The sequence below is a fragment of the Crinia signifera genome, chromosome 7, assembly GCF_055691185.1.
Source record: "Crinia signifera chromosome 7, ASM5569118v1, whole genome shotgun sequence".
Classification (NCBI taxonomy): Eukaryota; Metazoa; Chordata; class Amphibia; order Anura; family Myobatrachidae; genus Crinia; species Crinia signifera.
Window position 1 is genome coordinate 101,461,761 of NC_139223.1, and position 20,753 is coordinate 101,482,513.

General features: G+C 43.4%; 1 protein-coding gene across 2 annotated transcripts in view; it reads left to right on the forward strand.

Annotated features, from left to right (window-relative positions):
- The window catches only part of GLS (glutaminase), a 380,288-nt gene extending 362,853 nt beyond the window's left edge, over positions 1-17,435 (forward strand). For both annotated transcript variants that reach the window (XM_083153554.1, XM_083153556.1), the window contains one exon: positions 11,660-17,435. In XM_083153554.1, coding sequence (XP_083009680.1) covers positions 11,660-11,816 — 157 coding nt within the window. In that variant the 3' untranslated portion in view covers positions 11,817-17,435. The remainder of the gene's footprint in view (positions 1-11,659) is intronic.
- Positions 17,436-20,753: the final 3,318 nt, after the last annotated feature.

Consider the following 20,753-nt stretch of genomic DNA (forward strand, 5'->3'; position numbering starts at 1 on the left):
TTACACCATCCGTACTGCCCCGTATATAGTGCAGTACATCAAAAGAACAACAAGTGCTGGTGTACCAGAGACACATTGTCGGGGGAGGGGCGCTTCGGGATGACGTCAAGTGTGCTCTAAAGGCATTTGCAAAGCCTTATGGGGAATGTAGTGCTGGCTGGGGCCGGCTTGGCGCTGTGGAATGATGCAATGTATCCGCTTCTAACAATAAAGGGTCTGTAAGATCAGACATCATAACAGGGCTCGGAGTGCAGCGCAGACTGTCATCTCCGGGTGCTCCATTTCGCGGCAACCTGGCATCACAGCAACCTCTGCAGAAAGGAGTGTCGGACATACATGTGTGTGTGTACATATATACATGCATGTATATATATATATATATATATATATATATATATATATATATATATATATATATATATATATATATATATACACATACATAATGTATATATAATATATCCTGCATTTGCCCCTGGATAGGACAGGATACGGAAGAGGGGACACCCAGGGATAGGAGATACTTAGCTATGTCAGAGGAAGCCATGTAATAGAAGTCCAGCGGTGCCAGATTATATAGTACATGGTTTCACAGGTGGATTGAAGAATCGTTAACAAGGCAGAAGATCCAGGACTGCTGAGGTCAGGTGAACTGTGGTTCTGACGTGTCCTACTGGTGCCTGGCGAGTAACATGCTGCTGCTGGCAGCGAGGAGAAGGAGAGGTGGAGGCAGAGGACAGAGCCTCGTGTCCTCACACGTGCAGTGGTGGTGCTGTCAGGGGGCTTCAGGTGCTGAGACACAGGAGTAGAGAGGAAGTGCTGCTGAAGTGCAGCAGTTGTCCCTCTCCCCTGCTGAAGCACTGCAGTTCCCAGCTGTCCCTCTCCCATATCGGTGCTGATCTTCGGATGCTGCTGCTAATGAGCTGCAGTTCCCGACTGTCCCCTGCGTATTAGTCTGCCTTGTCTTCAGGGGGGTTTCTAGGCACTCAGAAATCCCCCTGCATGCGCTACTGGGAGTCCCAGATTCAGTTGCTCCTGTGGAACTGAGGGACTGTGTTACCAAATCATTTCAGAAACTGCTACCGTCAGCCACACTACAAGATCTGATGTGTTTCATGTACATCGGTTACCCAAACCCAGAGGGAATTATGAATCTTACTATTTTAGAGAGATGTTCTGCTTAGAATACATTTCTTTCCTATTAAAGAAGACATCCTCAAGGCTGCCAGGCTAGTGGAAGGATCCCATATTCTTGGCGGCCTTCTATAACATCTGCTCTTCGGGATAACAATATCTAATACATATGCAGATTCCCTGTTAAGATCATTAGATACGACTCTTCTTCTTATGTGACTTCCTCATTTGATGCTGGAGTCAAACTATTAGCATACTGGGACATCATGATTCCTACCCTTAAATCTACTACCTCATCCCAGTTGCCAGAGGATTGATGGTGAATTGAACTGGAAAAGTAGAATCTCTCTCTAAATTGGTCACAACCATCTCGCTTATTTCAAACGGGAATTGGTTTCGATTTGCAATCATCTTCAAACACTATTCTTAGACCGTATGAAAAATGCCTATTCTAGACTACAACAGAGATATTACTTTGTAGGAAACAAATAAGTATGTCAAACTAGAAATAGAATCAAACACATTCAATCCTCTGACTGCAAGAAGCATCTTAATCCAGCAGCCATATTGGAAGCATTTGCTGACTACTATAAAAATCTATATAATCTTAATTCTGATCCAGACATTTTACAACCCACTCCCTCCTTAGTAAACTCCTACTTGCAGAACCTCCACTTCCCGAGCCTATCTCCCACGATATTAGATTCCCTTAATTTACAATGGTCTGGAAAGTTCCTGGTCCAGATGGCTATACTAACTCTTTTTACAAAAAAAATTCCTGAGATCTGTAAATCACTATATTATTTATTTATTATTTATTATATATATTATATATAGCTCACACACATTCCGCAGCACTTTACAGAGAATATTTGAACATTCACATCATTCACATCAGTCCCTGCCCCAGTGGAGCATACAATCTATATTCCCTACCACATGTACACGCACACTCATTCTAGGGTTATTTTTGTTAGGAGCCAAATAACTTACCAGTATATATTTTTGTGAATTGTGGGAGGAAACCAGAGTACTCAAGGAAACCCACGCAAGTACGGGGAAAATATACAAATTCCGCACAGTTAGGGCCATGGTGGGAATCAAACCCATGACCTCAGTGCTGTGAGGCAGTAATGCTAACCATTACACCATCCATACTGCCACTATTCATAAACAGGGTAAAGACCCTTCCCTTTGTTCAAATTATAGCCTGATAGCTCTACTTAATAATAACCTAAAAATCTTCTCTAAAATGCTAGCCAATAGACTTGCCCCCCTAATTCCCGAAATGTTCACTCAGGCCAAGCAGGTTTTGTTTGAGGCAGACAGTCAATAGACAACAAAAGATGTGTCTTTGACCTTGCCAAATATGTTTCAAAAAGTGGTGAGGAAGTAATTTTCCTCATCCTTGATGCTGACAAAGCATTTGACAGACTCTACTGGGGCTTTTTTCAGGAAATTCTGTTAAGAATTGGATTAATTGGTGGGAAATTGTCCTCCATACTAGCATTATATAGTTCTTCAACAGCATCCATATTTAGCAATGGTTTTCTTCAATTCCTTTTAAGATCCCAAGTGGCACTAGACAAGGATGCCCACTATCTCCCCTTATGTATGTACTGGCAGTTAAGCCCCTGGCCATTACAATACAGTACGTCAATCATTAGGCTTCCCTGGTATACAAGTGTAAACCCATAAATTAAGCTTGCTTGCAGAGGATATTTTATTATTTATTACAAAACCTATGATGTATCTACCTATTATACGTGAGATTATTGAGAGCTATAGTGCAGCTTCATTTTATAACACTCCCAACACCATATACATAACTGTAGAAATTAACTATAAACCACTCCTATCTCAAATAGACCTGCTACTGAAGAGGTGGTTAAGTTTGGAAGTTTCGTGGCTGGGTAGGCTAGCCACTTTGAAAATGTCGATTCTTCCTAAACTGATGTACCTTTTTCATTCCATACCATATCTGGTTCCCCAGAAAGTTATCAGCCAAATACACTCAGTAATACTTAAATATAGCTGGAAGAAGAAACCCCCTAGGGTAGCTTATAATTGACTGACCATAATAAGGAGGTCTGGTTGCCTGGAGGTACCAGATCTGAGGGAATATCTGTTGGCTTGCCTGGTGGCTCAACTAAGTGAATGGTCCTTACCACCTGATACAAAACAATGGGTGGGTTTGAAGAAACAGGTGTACTCTCATCTCCCATTATTTAATCTACTATGGATCCCAGCCCTACAGAGACCTTTACCACATGACACGCCTTGTGCTGTTTTTTTTTTAAATATATTTTTATTATTAGATTCAAGTCGAATATGGTACAGCGATATTTACAATGAGTCACAAATCAGCTTCAATAAACAGAAGTAGCAAAAGAGGGTTATACATTTTAGAGGTGCATGTTATGACAGTTCAACCAATGGTTAACAAGTAGCTTTTATGGGACATCTTGTGTTGTTTTAAAAGGGAGGTTGTCCCCTTTCCAGGGTGGCCATATTATACCAAGTTGTGAGTGACACTATCTGTCTAATGTTGTTCTTTTCTTGGGCCGTGAGAGAGTTTATGTACAATAGCCAAATGTCAAAGAATTTTTTGGCCCCTGTTTCTGTGTCTAATAGGCATTCTATCCAGTCCATCTGGTATAGGAATTTTAGTCTTGGGAGCATGAGTTGTAGTGAAATCGGGTTGGGATGTATCCACTGGGATAGGATGGTTTTTTTTGCAGTTGCCGCAATTTTCGCCAGTAAGCATTTAGTGCCTCTAGGAAGGCGTGAGGGTGTATTTGCTTCATAAATATTCCATAATGCCCAGGAGGGGGTCATGTTAAAAGATATTTTTAGTGTGTGGGTGATGTACTGCTGTACGTCCTGCCAAAAGGTTTGTACTGTGGGGCATGCCCATAGGCAGTGGTGTATGTCAGCTTCTGGGGAGAGGCATTTGAAGCAATTGGAGTCCTCCGATATTCCCATTAAGAAGCGGTGTTTGGGCGTGTAATAGGCCCTATGTAGGATCTTGAAATGCATCTCAGCATAGGATGATGAGGTGAGTAATTTGTTTAATGAAATTGTGGCTTTTATGATGGTATCTATTGATGTGTTAGGAAAGGTCTCCTTCCAGTGAGTCAGTCCCGTTTTAACCTTGGAAAGGTCTAAGGTGGGGCGGATGTGGGAGTGTAATATTGAGGTGGGTATTGGTTCTCCTTTTCTGTAGACTATCATCAGGTCAAATGCTCTGTTTGTGCCTGTTTTACATAATGTTTGTAAACTTTTTGTTATGTAACTTCGGACCTGAAAGTAGGCAAACAGGGGGAATTGTGTCTGAGGAAAGCTTTCTTTCAACTGTGCTAGAGTAAGAGGAGTGGTGTAATCTTCACCTAGAAATTGATATATCGACCTAAGTCCCTGTTGATGCCAGGTAAAGAATATATGGTCTGGGTTTCCATTTTGAAAATCCTGATTATGGATCAGTGGTGTGTGAAGGGATACTGTGGGTGATAAGCGGAGTCGCTTCCGTGTGGTGCGCCAGGCTCTGTATGGTGAGTAGAGTAGGGGATTATCTTTGACATGTGGTGGGGCAAACGTGGGCGGTATATACAGTAGGGCGTCCAAAGTGCATTCGTGAAGAAAAGACTGATCTAATGCTCTGTGTGTGTAGTTGTTCGTACCACTTACCCAGTCTATAGCATAGCGTAGATTGGCAGCTAGGGCGTAATCTTGGATACAGGGCAGGTTGATACCACCCCTAGACTGGGGTTGCTGCAATTTCAATTGGGAAATTCTAGGGCGTTTACCGGCCCATAAAAACTTAGTAAGAGCTCTGTTTATGGTTGTGACGTCTTGGTCTCTCAGCACAAAGGGTAGCATCTGGACCGGGTATAACAGTCTGGGGAAGGAAACCATCTTGAAAAGACTACATCGTCCCAGATATGATAGTGGTAAGTGTCTCCATCTTTGGAAGTCTGCTACCATCTGGGCGATGAAGTGAGAGTAGTTTAGGTCATATAAGTCTGATACCTTGCTGGAAAAGCGTAGACCGAGATATGTTAAAAACTCGGTGGTCCACCTGAATGGGAATGTGATTCCCCATCCAGACTGAGCCTCGGGGTGAACGGCCAATGCCTCCGTCTTTTGATAGTTGACCAGAAAGCCTGATATGTTAAAAAATATATCTAATATCTCCAATAATTTGGGAAGGGCTTGTTTAGGATTGCTAATGTATAAGAGAAGATCATCAGCAAAGGCAGATACCTTTACCTCTGACCCCCCTATCTCCAACCCCTGCCATGTGGTTTCCTGGTAAAAGGTGCGTATTAACGGATCCAATGCCAGGTTGAATAACAGTGGGGACAAAGGGCAGCCCTGGCGTGTACCCCTGGCTAATTTAAAGGTTGGTGTGTTCAATCCGTTAATGGTTATGCATGCTTCGGGGGAGGAGTATAGCATGTTAAAAATATTAATAAAGTTTGGGCCAAAGTGCTGCATTTGTAATATCCTTAGTAAGTGAGACCAGGAAACGCGGTCAAACGCCTTGTCTGCGTCACAACTCACAATAATCGCCTCTTTGCTGTGTAGAGAATTATAACTTATTAGTGCCGCTGTTAAAGTGCGAATATTGTGGACTGAGGTTCGACCTCTCACGAAACCAGTCTGAGCTGGGTGTAGAATCCTATGTAGAATAGGTTGTAGTCTTCCGGCTAATAGTGTGGTAAAGATCTTTAAATCTTGGTTCAGTAGGGATATTCGGCGGTAAGACTGAACTAGTTGGGGGTTCTTCCCTGGTTTTGGGAACACCACTATGCGTGCAGCTGTGAATTCTGGGGGAGGTGCGTTACCCTGTAACATAGAGTTGAACAACGATATCAGGTGGGGAGTTAAGCTTTCTTTCATGAGTTGGTAATATTCGGCACTAAAGCCGTCGGGGCCTGGGGATTTACCTTTTTTTAGGGTGCTGAGCACTGCTTTTAATTCCAGCTCCGTAATTGGGGCGACAAGAGCGTCCCTCTCTTCGGTAGTAAGGGTAGGTAGTTGGGCCTGCTGTAAGAACCGCATACCTTCTAAGGGCTTATCAGTAGGTGCTTCATATAGATGTTTATAGTAGTTCTGAAATGTTGTTGAAATGTCAACGGGGTTCGAGGTCAGCGTTCCATTCTGCGTGGACAGCTGTAGTATGTGTAGTGGGGCAGATTGTGAGCGAACTAGATTAGCTAAAAGTCTCCCTGTTTTGTTTGAGCTTCTAAAATATTTGTTACGGGAGATGTCGTAGGAGAATTGGGCCTTTTCGGTGCATAGTGCATCATAAGCCTGTTTTGCCTCTGCATAAGCCGTTTTGGATATCTCTGAGTTATTGAGGAGCATAGCGTTATATGCCTTCGACAGGCGGTTACTATGATCCGCAATAGCGAGGTTTAATTTTTTGCGTTTCCTGGCCACGTATTCCATTACTTGTCCTCTAACCACTGGCTTTGAGGCCGCCCAAAATAAATGTATATTCTCTGTATGTTGTGCATTGTCCGATGCATATGTGGAAAAAGCATGTTTTAAATGTAGTGTGAAGTCTGTAGAGTGGGTCAGGTAGGAGGGGAATCGCCAATTGTAAGATGTGGTGATTGGACTATTTAAGGTGAGTGTAAACCAAACCCAGGCGTGGTCAGATAGATCTATTGGCCCTATCCCCGACTCCACCACTTGGTGATATAAGGAATTTGTAATCAGCCAAAGATCAATGCGTGAGGAGGTACCATGGGGGTGAGAGTAAAAGGTGTACTCTCTGGATGTGGGATGTTGGCATCTCCAGAGGTCACACAGGCCCAAATTGTCTAATAATAAAGAAACGGGGGATGGTGTATTTGCACCGTCCCCACCAGTCCTTCGTCCAGATCTGTCTAGCCCTGTTGATAAGACATTATTAAAGTCACCACCCATAATTAAGTCTCCCTCTTTCCAAGATAGTAGTTTAGTGTATAATGATGTGTAAAAGGGGGCATTAGGTCCATTAGGGGCATATATTGTTGCTAAAGTGTACATTGACCCACATATCTCAATTTTTATAAATAAGAAATGGCCTTCTGGGTCCAACCAAGTGTCTCGAATCTTGTAGGGCAGGTGTTTTCTAAATAGTATTAGTACTCCTCTACGTTTAGCTGTAAAAGAGGCTGCCCTAAATTCACCTATCCAGGAATCCCTTAATGTGTTGGGATCCTTAATATCCCAATGCGTTTCCTGTAAAAAGGCTATATCTGGACGTATACGTTTCAGATGGGTTACTACTTTGCGCCTTTTAATCGGTGAATTGAGTCCCTCTACATTCCAGGACACGAACTTTAACGTGGTCTGTGTCCTAGTTGATCTGTTTGTCATGGTGGGCATCTTTAGCCAATCCCCTCACGGGGTCTATATGCTACTGATAATGAGTTTTTTCCGGGCCCCCAGTCTGTCCCAGCGAGCAGACTGTAACGGGGCGATATGAACCCAGATTGCCACTTCCCGTCACAAAGCATATATCGCGTACCACATATTGTAAACTGTAACCATCTAATTATAATAAACTTTTGAACATTTTCATGAATCAAAACAAGTGGTCGTGTAGACCAATATTTAAAGTAATCAACTATGAGATATCCCAACAGGTAAGGGGGAATATTATTTGGTAATTGCTGGCAAGGGGGGTGTGAGCCCATACCGGTCCCTGTGACCTTGTCAGCAAGAAACACACCATCCCCCACTACATAATTCGGGAAGGTCCCGGCGTTTGGAGTGGATCCCTCGCCTCTGTAGGTGGCATGTTGGCCCCTGCCATATATAAAACTAGACCTCCCAAACCGATCCTGAAAAGCAACAACACATAACAAACCGGTGTAGAAAAACAAAAAGAAGTTGTTGTGTATTACCAGTCCCTTAGATACGAACATAGAAACGTAGGGAAAAGATGAGTCTCCTGACGGTCAACCCGTCAGTCTGCATCGTCCATGGTTGTGGGGGGCTGTTGTGGTAAGGAGTCAAGGAAGTTCTTTGCGGCTTCGGGGGTTTCCAAGTAATATGGTTTGCCGTTGTATTGAACTCGTAATTTAGCTGGGTACAGGAGGGCGAAGCGGTATCCCAGCTCGTATAGACCTTTGCAGATCGGTGTGAATTCTCTTCGTTTCATGGAGACCAAATATGAAAAGTCTTGGAAAATGAGTAGCCTAGCACCTTCGTAGCGCAGGTCAGAGTATTTCCTGTAAGCATCCATTAAGCTGACCTTGTCGGCATAGTTCAAGATGCGTAGTATGACAGGTCTGGGCCTTTCTTTGTTCTGCTGGCGTTCTGGGCCTACACGGTGTACCCTCTCGACTTGGATTGATTCGGTTGAGGAGACACAGCCCAGGGTGCGTGGTAGCCATTCAGAGACCAGGGACATAAGGGCGGCCGGTTTAACGCTCTCTGGGACGCCTATTATCCTAACATTGTTCCTCCTGTTTCGATTTTCCAAATCTTCCAGCTTGTCATGGATGGAGGACAGTAGTTTTTCCTGTGAGGAGGCGGTGGCCTTTGTGGAGGCCAGTTCATCCTCCAGATCAGAAATTCTCTGTTCAGCTTCTGACAGACGTTGGTCATGTTGTAGTATTTGCGTTAGGGCAGAGTCAATTGACTCCTTCAATGGAGTCAGTTTTTGGTCTAATAATGATGCCAGTATGGTAGTTAGCTCGTTGGTGGAGACAAGTTCCCCAGATGGTTGGGGCATGATAGCAGAATCCTCAATCGAGGCGGAAGATCTCGGGTCAGGGGAGTGTGGGCCAGGGGAGGATATGGGGGTGGCCTCCCTGACACGGTTTTTCCCTTGCTGTTGGGACTTGGTGCCACGTTGGGGTTTGGCCACGTATTTATCCATTCCGGGCATCCGAAGTACCTCCGGAAAGTCAGGAGTTGTTATGGAAATGTTATATTTTCAAAGTCTGATGAGAATTGCGATCTTGGTCAGAGCTTTGGCCGTGTCCCCGGGGTCCTATGAGTCCGTGACCCGCAGCGGGCCCAAGAAGCCGGGGCAAAGTTATCAAGTTGTTAGGGCGGCTAGTGCCAGTGTATTGGGTGTGTGGAGAGGGGTGAAGGGTCAGCAATAGTGCCTGCCGCCTCGGGGAGTCCTCTTGATCGTAGGGGCTGTCGGCCCGGAGTGTGTCAGAGCAGCAAAAAGGTAGTTCAATGGTCTTGTAAGTGCCTGCGGCTGGCTAATTGGTTGAGAGAGTCCGGACAGACTAAGACGTTTAACTAAAGGTGCTAGTAGCAAGGGGATTGTGACTTTGTGGCGGGGTGTGAGGGGGGGGGGTGGAGAGGGTAGGGCCGTGGGCCGTTTGTTTGACAGGTCTTGGATAGTTAGGTCAGTAAAGTAGTGCTTACCCACATCAGCTAGTTGGCAAGGATGATCACTTGTTGTATCAGGGCACTGTTCTGTGTGGAGTTTTTACGGGTGGTGCAGCACTTGGGGGTTTCTGAAGGGTTGCAGGCTTGGTCACTTTCACAGTTGTTTATGATGTGGTAGCAGCTGATGACCTCTTCACAATAAAGCTTCAGCCTGGGCTTGGTCCCCGGGAGTGTTTGGGCCCAGCAGGCCACAGGAAGCTGGTGTTGTTGCCTGGCAAATCTGGGGAATGCTTCCACCATGTAGTGGGTCCAGATGAGGGGGTTTATAAGTGTCCCCTTACACCCTGTTTGCGGTAGTCCTCTTTGCTGCAGTGCTGCTTCCAGGGGGGGTGTCTGCTGTTCAGGCCGAGGCTTGGGGCCTGTGTGTGTTGGGTGTCCCCGCTTTCGTCTGCACCCGCCGGGTGCTTGGGCGGCTCTGCGGGGTTTGATTCAGGGGGTGAGCGGGTGAGTGTGGGAGCCGGCAGGGCACCCCTATCCTCCGATGCTGGCTGGCGTCTGATCCGACGCGATCGCTGCGGTGGCCGCGTCGCGGGCTCGCGGCCGGAAATCGAGGCCGCGGCTCCGGCGCCGTGACTAGGCCGCAATCTGGAGCGGGTCTCCGGCTGTCTCCCCGGAGTCGCGGTTGTTTTGGTATGCGGCGGGGACGTCCAGGGACCCTCCGGTGCTGCAGGGCGCTGATTATAGCCCTCTGAGCTGGCTCAAAGGATGGGATATAGAGCCAGTCGGAGAGAGCTCAGCAGGTACGCGTCTACCCTGCATGGAGTCCCTTGTGCTGTTTAATATTCACTGAAAGCATGGGATGAGGTCTTAGTGTCCTCAAAGATGATCTCCTTGCCTACTCGAACCCTATCACTACGGGCCCTCTCTACCATAATCCCCAACTTGACTCTTACTAACTGGATTTTCCATGGTATTGCCACCATCACAAATCTAGCAAATGGTAAACTCAGTACAATTTACCCTCAACCACATTATTCACTGGATAACAAGCACATTACGGTCTTCAGGACCAATGCTTCTCCCATCCTCATACATCATAGCTAAGGTCTCATATGGTAACTTTAGGGGCACTTTTAGTTTTGGTACATTCTGGCACAGGGTTTTGAGATTTTAAGCTACTACAAGGCCTTTACTACACACCTGCTAAATTGCATAAGATTTGGCTAGCTTTGGAGAGACATGTTTGCTTTAGCTTCTACTGTTCTCCAGGTACTTATCCTGATGTTACCCTCATTAGCTCTGTTACATATCTACACCACGGACTCTCTCCAATTTATCCCAATATGTTCTCGGACATATTCTAATATCAACTAGAGCAGCACTAGCCCAAAATTGGATAAGCCCATGCCCCCGACCCCTTACTAAGATTGTTCGAAAAATTCATTATGGGAACCATAGGTCTACCATACTGCTTCAAGACAAATTCTCCTTTGGCTAAATGGTTTAATTGGCAGGAATATTCAACTCCTAGCGAAGGAGTCAATAATTTACTTAAAACCGTCTAACATTTTAATTTCTTTATACTCTGCCGTGGTTTATGGAACAAACTTTCAATAAAAACTATTGATGATAAAAACATAAAAATAAACACTCACCACTCAAACTGCAGCCACAACCTTGCACAACCTGCTCATCTGGGGCTACTGCTTCTGGCTGCAGCTGTTTTCTACCACTCAGGAAAGTTTTGGGGGATCTGCGTCATAGACCAGTGGTGGAAGGGGGGCTGGCATACAATTGTTGACAGCAGTATTTGCATCGTGGACCAGTGGGTGGGGGAGGATTGGTTTAGCACCAGTGGTGCACTGCTTTAGGCACCACTGGGGCACACCTGCCTATCAGTGGCATGCTCTTAAATTTTCCGTGAGAGACCGCTAAGGCAGTGCTGTTCAGTTGAGCCCAGAAAATTTCCGGGCCTACCAACGAAGCGGTTAATAACATTATATGAAGCAATTTGTATTTTTGATACAGTAGATACTGTAGATCGTTTATATTGTAGCTCAATCAAAGTTAAGCAACCTATGCTGTCTTTATTAGTCTGTAACTAGCTGGCTCCATCAAACTAATGGCAGATCTGAGAGGTCTCAAGAATAACTTTTTACTATGTGTCTTCTTACAGATGGAATAATACACCTATGGATGAAGCTATGCACTTTGGGCATCATGATGTAGTCAAAATCCTTCAAGAATACCAAAACAATTATAAACCTCTGGCTGATCCAAATAATGACAAAGAAGATGAAACTGTTCAGGAGAACCTAGATGGGTTGTTATAACCTTTTTGTCCATCGATTTTTAGATTTGCACTTGTTGACCTTGTAGAATCCTATGAAGAGTGTATTTTTATCTTATGGTGATGTACATTTTAAATGAAGACTGTGAGTTTCAGTGTTATTTTTCTTGTTCGATCCTCAGAATGAAGTTTCATGAACAGCAACAAAGGCAAAGCCTCTTTTTTTAGCACCCACTACTGCCAACTGGAAGTTGTATAGCTGAAAGAATGGCTTCCCTGGCACCAGTGGGTTACATTTTGCTGCATTATGTTCTTTATCTTATTGTATGCTTTGTTATGTTTTAGAATAGACATCTGTACAGCTAGGGAACTTCCATGATTGCTTTTGCAACATGAACTGATGAGAAACTCCTTAATCAGGCAGGTGTTCTTTGTATTTATATGAATATGACAGTTCTGTCACACAATATCTGCATTTTGTAACAACTAGCAGTGAAAATTTGTGTGAATATTAAATTAATGGACAATTTTTTGGTTGCATATTAAGTTTTATAACAGGTTTACACATTGGTAGAATTTTTCCAAAACACATGAAAATACAAGTAAACAAAAAAGGTACAGTCAAATAGGCAGAGAGAGAACATGTTTGATTTGCTACAAACACTTGTAATAAATTGAGGTCCCCAGTAAACAAACCCCCTTTATGAACTTTGCATCCACACACATCAAATATGAGCTTATGTAGAGTCTGTTTTTCATTGTAGCACATGCAGCCTTTTACTGTTATTTTCTGTAACAACAATATACCCACCAAATTTAGGCAGACAGCTTGGGTGTCCTAATGCATGGGGATGTTTTTTCCCTAAGGGGGCATTTCTATTACATGCCTGATTACTGGGAAGAATTGAGACCTGTGCTTAATGGCTATGGTTTGATATATCCTATCACTGATATTGGGGGCAGTAAGTTTCCATTCAATTTTACTCCTAAAAACCTAGGCTAGTAGTAACAGTGCTGACATTACTTTTGGGGTGGGGGGTTATTTTATTTTATATAACAAAATAATACTGCCAAAAGTTATCACAGCACAAAATATACTAGATATCTTTATATCTGCAAACTACAAAAATTGCATATACCAGGGGTTCCCAATCTTTTTTGATTCACGGCACCCTAGAGAATCAGACTTTTTTTCACGGCACCCCTAGGTCAATTTTTTTTATTTAGATTGGGTTTATATGCGATTCTTAGTGGCAGTTATGTGGTAAAGGGCAGGATTTGCTTCTGTTGGTACACATTCTATGATTGCCAGCTACCAGCACTGGTTTTGCTCATAAATAATTAACCATTAATAATTTGAGTTGGTCCTAGACCACCAAGCCGCGGCACCCCTGCATGTGTCCCGAGGCACCCCAGGGAGCCACGGCACACAGTTTGGGAACCACTGGCATATACTGTAGTTAGTGATGATGCTTACACTCTTCCAGATGTACATCTGTCCAGTAATATAACATTTAAATGGCAATCCATTTTAAAAAATGTACACATTCTTGCATTATCTGCCAGGTCTTTATCATGCTGCCTATTATATTTAAAGTTTGTTGTAAATTCAGCTTTCAAAAACCTGAATTAGCTTTTTTGGGGGATAAAATATGGTAATTTATATATACTGTATTGTCTTTTAAGCAACAATTGCCATTTTATGAACACCAAATATATTTTATTAACATGTGACGTTTTGGGTAAAGGACATTTATTGTACCCCACACAAATTTGTAATTTTGTGTTCAAGTATAATGTTTAATATATTTTGTATTTCTGTTCACACATTTTGCATGAAAATGTTTTAATGCATGTCAAGCACCAGGGGGTGGCTTTGGTAGTCTGGAGGCATTGGTAATGGTCCCATCATAAAGGGTGCAGTGATATGTTATGCCTAGGGTGAAATGGGTGCGCTGGCTATGGGGCCCTCTCATGTAAGGGGCTCATGGGCCCAGCAAAGCAATCCCACTGCACACTGTTTTTTTCTTCACAGCCACAGGCTCTGGGAGATGCAAATGTGTCGGCAAATGGCAGCAGCCGACCCCTACCAGCAGCCGTACTGAGCTAACCAGTGGCACCATAAAACCCATGGCAACTACAGGAGGCATTGCTTCCACCACCAGCAGCACTGAACCGGCACACTTGTTTCTCCAAGAGCCACCTTGAGCCCGCCAGCACTGAGGCTGCAAAGGCCACTCATCACATTGACAAAAGCATGATGGGGAGGCTGAAGCCACCTACTGCTAGTCTCTGCAGTGCTGCTGCTAGCGGGCCCCCTGCCTGGTTCGGCCACCAAGTGATATGATCATATTATTTTTTATATCTTTAAAATGTCATTTTGGGAATGTATGTATGAGGGAGGCAATGTATAGATGGAAAACATGTAAAACTATGATAAAACAAAAAGGCCAATGTGTAGTAAATTCTACAACAATATAGCATTAAAAGTTTCCAAGTGGTTTCTTTTTAAGAAGAAAGGGATCAGGTGTTGATTGATAGACCTTCACCACGAAGGATAAGTTGGTAGATAGTAATAATCACATCAATGTATCTTTGCAATTATGTTAATGATGCGTGCCCGCACTCACAATAAAATATGTGATGAGCCAGGGAAAGGGTTTCTTTATCTTCCACCACTTATATATAAAAAAGGAATTTACTTAAATAGACAGAGGGTGTACCACTGGGTGTGGTACGTTTTTCCGACAGTCCGGATCCCGACAGTCATTATCCCGACGTTGGGATCCCGACTGCCCGGACTCAGACAGCGTGGCCAGCGCAACAAAGCCCCTTGCGGGCTCGCTGCACTCACCACGCTGGGGGCACGGTGGCTCGCTACGCGAGCCACCTATTCTATTCTCCCTCTATGGGGGTCGTGGACCCCCACGAGGGAAAATAGCAGACGGCCGTCGGGAACCCGGCCGTCGGTGTTTTAACAGTCGGGATCCCCGACGTCGGGGTAATGACTGTCGGGACCCCGTCCGGCACCCGTACCACTACTCATGGTCAACATAATTGGTCAAAACTGATCATTGTATCTTTTCCAATTTCATAGTGAAAACAAACTTTTTACTCCAAAAAGCATCAGGAAACATACAAATGGAAACATAGTGTATCCAAGGAAATAACAATAAAAAAATCACAATAAAATATAAAAAATACAGAGGGAGCACAATTATAAGCAGAATTTGATAGAATATGTAAAGAAAAAAAAAACTGTCAAAGAAGGTCTGGAAGTTATCGTTTCCCTTGGTTGTCAGTCTTAAACATCCATAAACTGGGTGATGGGCAATTTCAAAATAAGTGCTCCGTCATAAAGCCAACATGTTTAAATCGTGCTGGATTGAATTAACCATGTTTCCATTTGTATATGTTTCCTGATGCTTTTTGGATAAAAAACTTTGTTTTCACTATAAAATTGTGAATTTTTAAGGAAAAAATACCATGATGTGTTTTCAGCAATTATGTTAACCATGAGTAGTGGTACACCCTCCATCTATTTAAGTAAATTCCTTTTCTATAAATAAGTGGTGGAAGATACCGATGCCGATCATCACATCCTTTTTTGTGTGAGTGTGGGTACGATGACCATTGATGATTTTGTCCCCGCAAAAAAGCTTGTGAATAGATGTATTTGCAAAACATCCATTCGCTTGCGTGCAGGGATATTCGGTGCGCAGCGGGGGGGGGGGGGGGGGGGTAGCTGGTATTGTGAGCGGTATTTAAACCAGATGCAAAGCTGAGAAATTTGCAGCTTCGCGTGTGGACCAGAATAAGGTCCTAAATGCAAGATTTATTGTTACATATTTTAACATGACAGCTGAATAAACTGGCAGATGTTTTATAACACCTACAGTGGCAGATGTATTAAGTCTGGTGAAGAGATAAACTGGAGATAAAGTGGAAGGAGAAAACACACCAGCCGATCAACTCCCAACTGTCATATTTCAAACACAGCTGATTGACTGGGGTGTTCTCTCCTTCCACTTTTATCTCCAGTTTATCTCTTTGCCAGGATGTAATGGATTCAGAGTTTACTGTATCTGCGGGATGCTGGCCAATATTGGACATTCTTTTAGAGGGGCAATCATTTACAAAGCAAAACCATGCCACGTTAAAAAAGATCGACCAGCATCCTGCTTGTCCAGCATTCTTGAACTCCATTACATCCTGTCCCCAGTAAACTTTAAAGCACAGGGGGTTGTTCAGAGCTGATCATTGTTTTGCAAATGTATCTATTTATCCTCATTATCAATTATCAAATGATTGCACATATCTACAGATTGTAGTACACATGCACAATGCCATGCCACCCGGCCGCAGTTTGATTGACAGAAAGTCAGTGTTTGGGTTGTAACCAGACATTTTCAGGGTGTAGCAAGAAAAACGCAGGCATGTCCAAGCATTTTCACAGAGGGCATGTGACATCAGCTCCTTCCTCAATCATCTGGATTCCATTGCATTGACCCTGTGGAAGGGTCACGGTTACACACAGACTGGAAAAATCATTTGATGGTGAGTGAGTTGCGAATGTATGTGCAGCTGTACGGCGATCAGTGATATTTCACAAGTCATTCGCAGACACAGCAGCTATCAGGTCTGAATTACCCCCACAGGCTCATTATTTATTAGCAACACCTTGTACAGTGTGAATTATCTCAGTTTATGGGGATGATATTTGATGGTTTGCAGACTGACAGATAAATATTTCTATATTAGTTTTGTTGGTATGCAGTCACTAGTTCGACAGTCAAAAGGGGGACCACTATTGGTCGACATGGTGAAAATGCAAGCAAAAGGTCATTATGGAAAAAGTTTTACATACTTAAAAAAAAAAACGATTTGTTTTTGACCATCCCAGTGGTCATCGATTCAAAATATAATAGTGTGCGGAGTACAGCGAGGGGATGCGGTATAATAATAATCAAAATAGACACCAAAATTTAAAAAAAATCATGATTACCTTTTCCCATGTCAAACTTTTCCTAGTGTCAACCTTTTAACCATGTCAACCTACTGCATGTTGACATTTCACATGTGTCTACCTTCTGCCTGTTGACCAATAGTGGTCGACCTATTGTTTCTTGCCCTAATGATTCAAACGCAGTTTTGTTATAAAAAAAATTTATATAGTGCTCTTTACTAACAATGTTGCTTACATATATATTAAATATATCATCTGCTATTCAAGAAAATCTAAAGCTGGATTAGCCAATATAATATATTACTGATTTCACAGATCTAAATTAGTTTATCCAATATAATATGATTTCACAGATCTAAATTAGTTTATGTTGTTCCTACTTCAATTTGTTACAAGGACTGTGCTGGCATCTGGTGTCATTTAATCTAATGTTTTATGGTAATTGTGGTAAGAAATATCTTGTCATGTTAGCAACATAATTGTTATTCAAACGTGTAACAAATGTTTTAGAAGCTACTGTAGGCTAGTTATTTGTGTGAGTCTTCTTCCCTTGAAGGTATAGACAATGCTGAATGTATTTGTTCAAATAGCTTAAAATACAGTTGAAACTCAAATGACACTGGGGAATATTTATTTAAATTATTTTCGGTGTAGTGTTGCTTTTAAATGCATAAATAAAGAAGTATTAAAACCAAATATTTGTGATGATTTTTCTTATTAAATCATCATACCTGCTCATATATCGATTGTTTGAATTGATTTCAACGCGTATTATTAATGTTTCACATCATGTAAATATCCGTTGAATCATAATTAGGAATTAGGAAGTGATCAAAGGAGACAACCAATTATTACTGTTGATATTTATCTACTGCCCAGAAGTCTTCTACTTGCAGGGGCGTAAGTTCATCCAAGTCCCTCGGAGGCAAGTTGGAGTCTGCAGGGATTGGAGGCGGCAGTTAAATAGCAGGGCACCAGCTAAAATGTGTGGCAATGGCTGCTGGGTCATAATTCAGAGTAGAACTGAAAAGATCCAGCCCTCTCTGCAGCATTTAGTGTTCACATTGACCTGCAGGTTCCATGCATTTCAGCAGCTGCCCTGTCATTTGCAGCAGCTTAGGCTGAGTAGTACCAGGTGTGAGCCATCATGCCCATATTTTAGTTGTCAGCGGGCTCCTGGGACAGAGTTGCCTACAGTATAATGTTTACAGTATCATAACAAAAACAATGAATCCTAATCAATGTGTCAGCAACGTATTCATTTATTGGTATGCTGTATAATTTATAAGAAGTTTACTTCTCTATGCTCTACAATAGGCAATCCTGATTAAGGAACATAAGGTTGGTCAGTAAACTACCACCCTAATTACTGGAACCTTGCAAAGCTTTACCTAAAAACCACATGCATGTGTGCCTGTATATGTTTATAATAAAGAGAGTGTGAAGTCTATGGTCCTGCTAGGAGGGGGAGTCAGTCACGGAAGCGATATCAACGGCTTTCAATTAACTGATTCAAAATGCTAGCAAAAATTAGTAGGGGTCCCCTGTGTTTTTAGAATCAGCAAAGGGCGCCACTAGCGGCGGGGGGGGGGGGTAATATCACAGCCAGGATATAAACACTTCTATTGGTACCTGTGGCTGTAGTAAGGTCAGACCAGGGTTTCCAGGGGAAGTGGTGAGTCCCCAATAAAGGGGTCCCCCCTCACGGCATCCAAGGCCTGGGCTAAAGCGCAGGGATATCTCAGGCAACCTGGGCTGTGAATTCGTAGTGGATAGTATTTACATTTGAGTTTTCTCAAAGAATGTCTTTTGTACAGTAGGACAGGCCTTCTCTATATGATGGAGAACTGCAAGTAGCAGCATGCGGAGCATTGAAGGGCCCACTCAATTCTATAGTGATCATGTAAAAAAGATATTTAAACCAAAAACAGCATATACATCACAAAAGTACAACTTTAATAAACACACTCACCTATCCCTGGTGTAGATCACATCCCCTTGTGCAGTAGAATCCAAAACAGCTGTACAAAAAAACTCATGCTCACCTATTCTTTGTGTAGATCAGGTCCTCTTTGTTCCATGTAGCATCCAGGGGTTGAAATAACAAAAAACAAACCGAACACCCAAACTAACACAGACTGACGAGCTCCCTGTGTTAACACATAGGGCTTTTTTGGGTGGATGCCGCTGTCACGATCCTAAGCATGGCGATTCCCCAGATACACCAATCTTCCAATCCCTGCCACATGACAGTTACTGGATACCCAAGCGTGTGTCTATTTCAACACGATTTTGGACATAGTCCACACAGCTCTGGTTCTGCCAACACAAAAAATTATGAATTAAAGGGTAGCGCTCTGTTGAATTCTTCAGAGGCTTGAGCTGGATATACAACATATACCGAAACTAAATTAAGATTCTTTAATTTGATACTCCTTTCCCACTGCAGCTCTGAAACAGTAAATTACAATTTTTTTAGTCTTTTTAAATGGGTAGAGCTGCAGTGGGAATGCTCCAGGTTGCTTTAAATACCGGTATTTGTTAAACGGGTAAAAAGCTGTGTTTTACCCATTTAAAAGCCTTTTTTGGCAGTGGGAAAGGGGTATTCATTCTACCCGTAAAAAAAAATGACATGGGGTCCCCCCCACTGCCGTAACCGGCACCAGACTGAAAGGGCCAGGGTTGGTATTTAAAAATCTGGTAACCCGGCAAATAGGAGCTCTGCTGATTTTTTAAAACCAGCTCCAGGGCCAGGGCTGGTTCCCAAAATACGGGGGACAAAATGACTAGGGGTCCTTTGTATTTTAAGAACCAGCCCCAGGCCCAACCAGCCAGCAGGGTAATGTCACAGCCGGGGGGAGACTTTTTATACAAATTCCCCCGGCCAAAGCATTCAGCCCTGTGACCGGTCAGCCTGACCAGGGGTCCTGGGGAAATGGTTCCCCCCCTTCAGGACTTACCTGGCCTGGCTGATTCTGGGGCTGGTTCTTAAAATACGGGGGACCCCTAGTCATTTTGTCCCCCGTATTTTAGGAACCAGCCCCGGCCCTGGAGCCTGGGGCTGGTTTTAAAAAATCAGCAGAGCCCCTATTTGCCGGGTTTCCTGATTTTTTAATATCAGCCCGGTTCTTTCAGCCCAGGTGCTGGTTACGGCAATAGGGGGTACCCCACAACGGTTTTTAACCCCCCCCCCCCGCCCCCCATCTTTACTATGATTTAAACTGGTTTTTAAATGGGTAAGTGTGAATGTGACAAAAACGGCTTTTAATTGGTAATTTACCGTTAGCTGCAGTGGTAAAGGGTTTTTATGGCCATTTAAAGACCCGTTTAGGCAGTGGGAAAGCAGCATAAGTTAAAACACTACAAGGCTTATTACAAGAAAAAGGTTACAAGATATTTTGATACAAGTTAAAAGTCACAGGTAAAAATTTGAAAATAAAATCCCACTGATCCAATTAGGCTTAACAGGAGACAGTGGGATGGAGTGGAATCTCTCTGGGTACTGGAACATCACAGGGACAGCTATCAGATCCGTCTCATTCCTAGGATAATGAACATTTTTCGGTACTCTTTACCTAGAACGGCGCCCACGATGCTCATCGCGATTGTCGGGCCGAAAATTGCGGTCATCGCGGTGATTGAGGCATCGCGGGTGTTATTTGTGGGCCAAGATGACCGCGATGCCCGCGATGCCTCAACTTTTTCATGGGCACCATATAAAATCGCGGTGATTGAGGCATCGCGGGTGTTATTTTGGTGGACAAGATGCCTGCGATGACCGCGATGGCATTGATTCCTCAACTTTTTCGTCGGCCCCATTGAAAATCGCGGTGATTGAGGCATCGCGGGTGTTATTTGGGTGGACAAGATGCCCGCGATGACCGCGATTTCCCGCTCACACTCACATCTGTTAGGTTGGAATGACCCTGGAATGACCCTAATTCTGCATGGTAACATCTGTAATAGGTGGAATGGTCCTTAGTCTGCCTAGCTACATCTGCCCTGGGTCCGTCT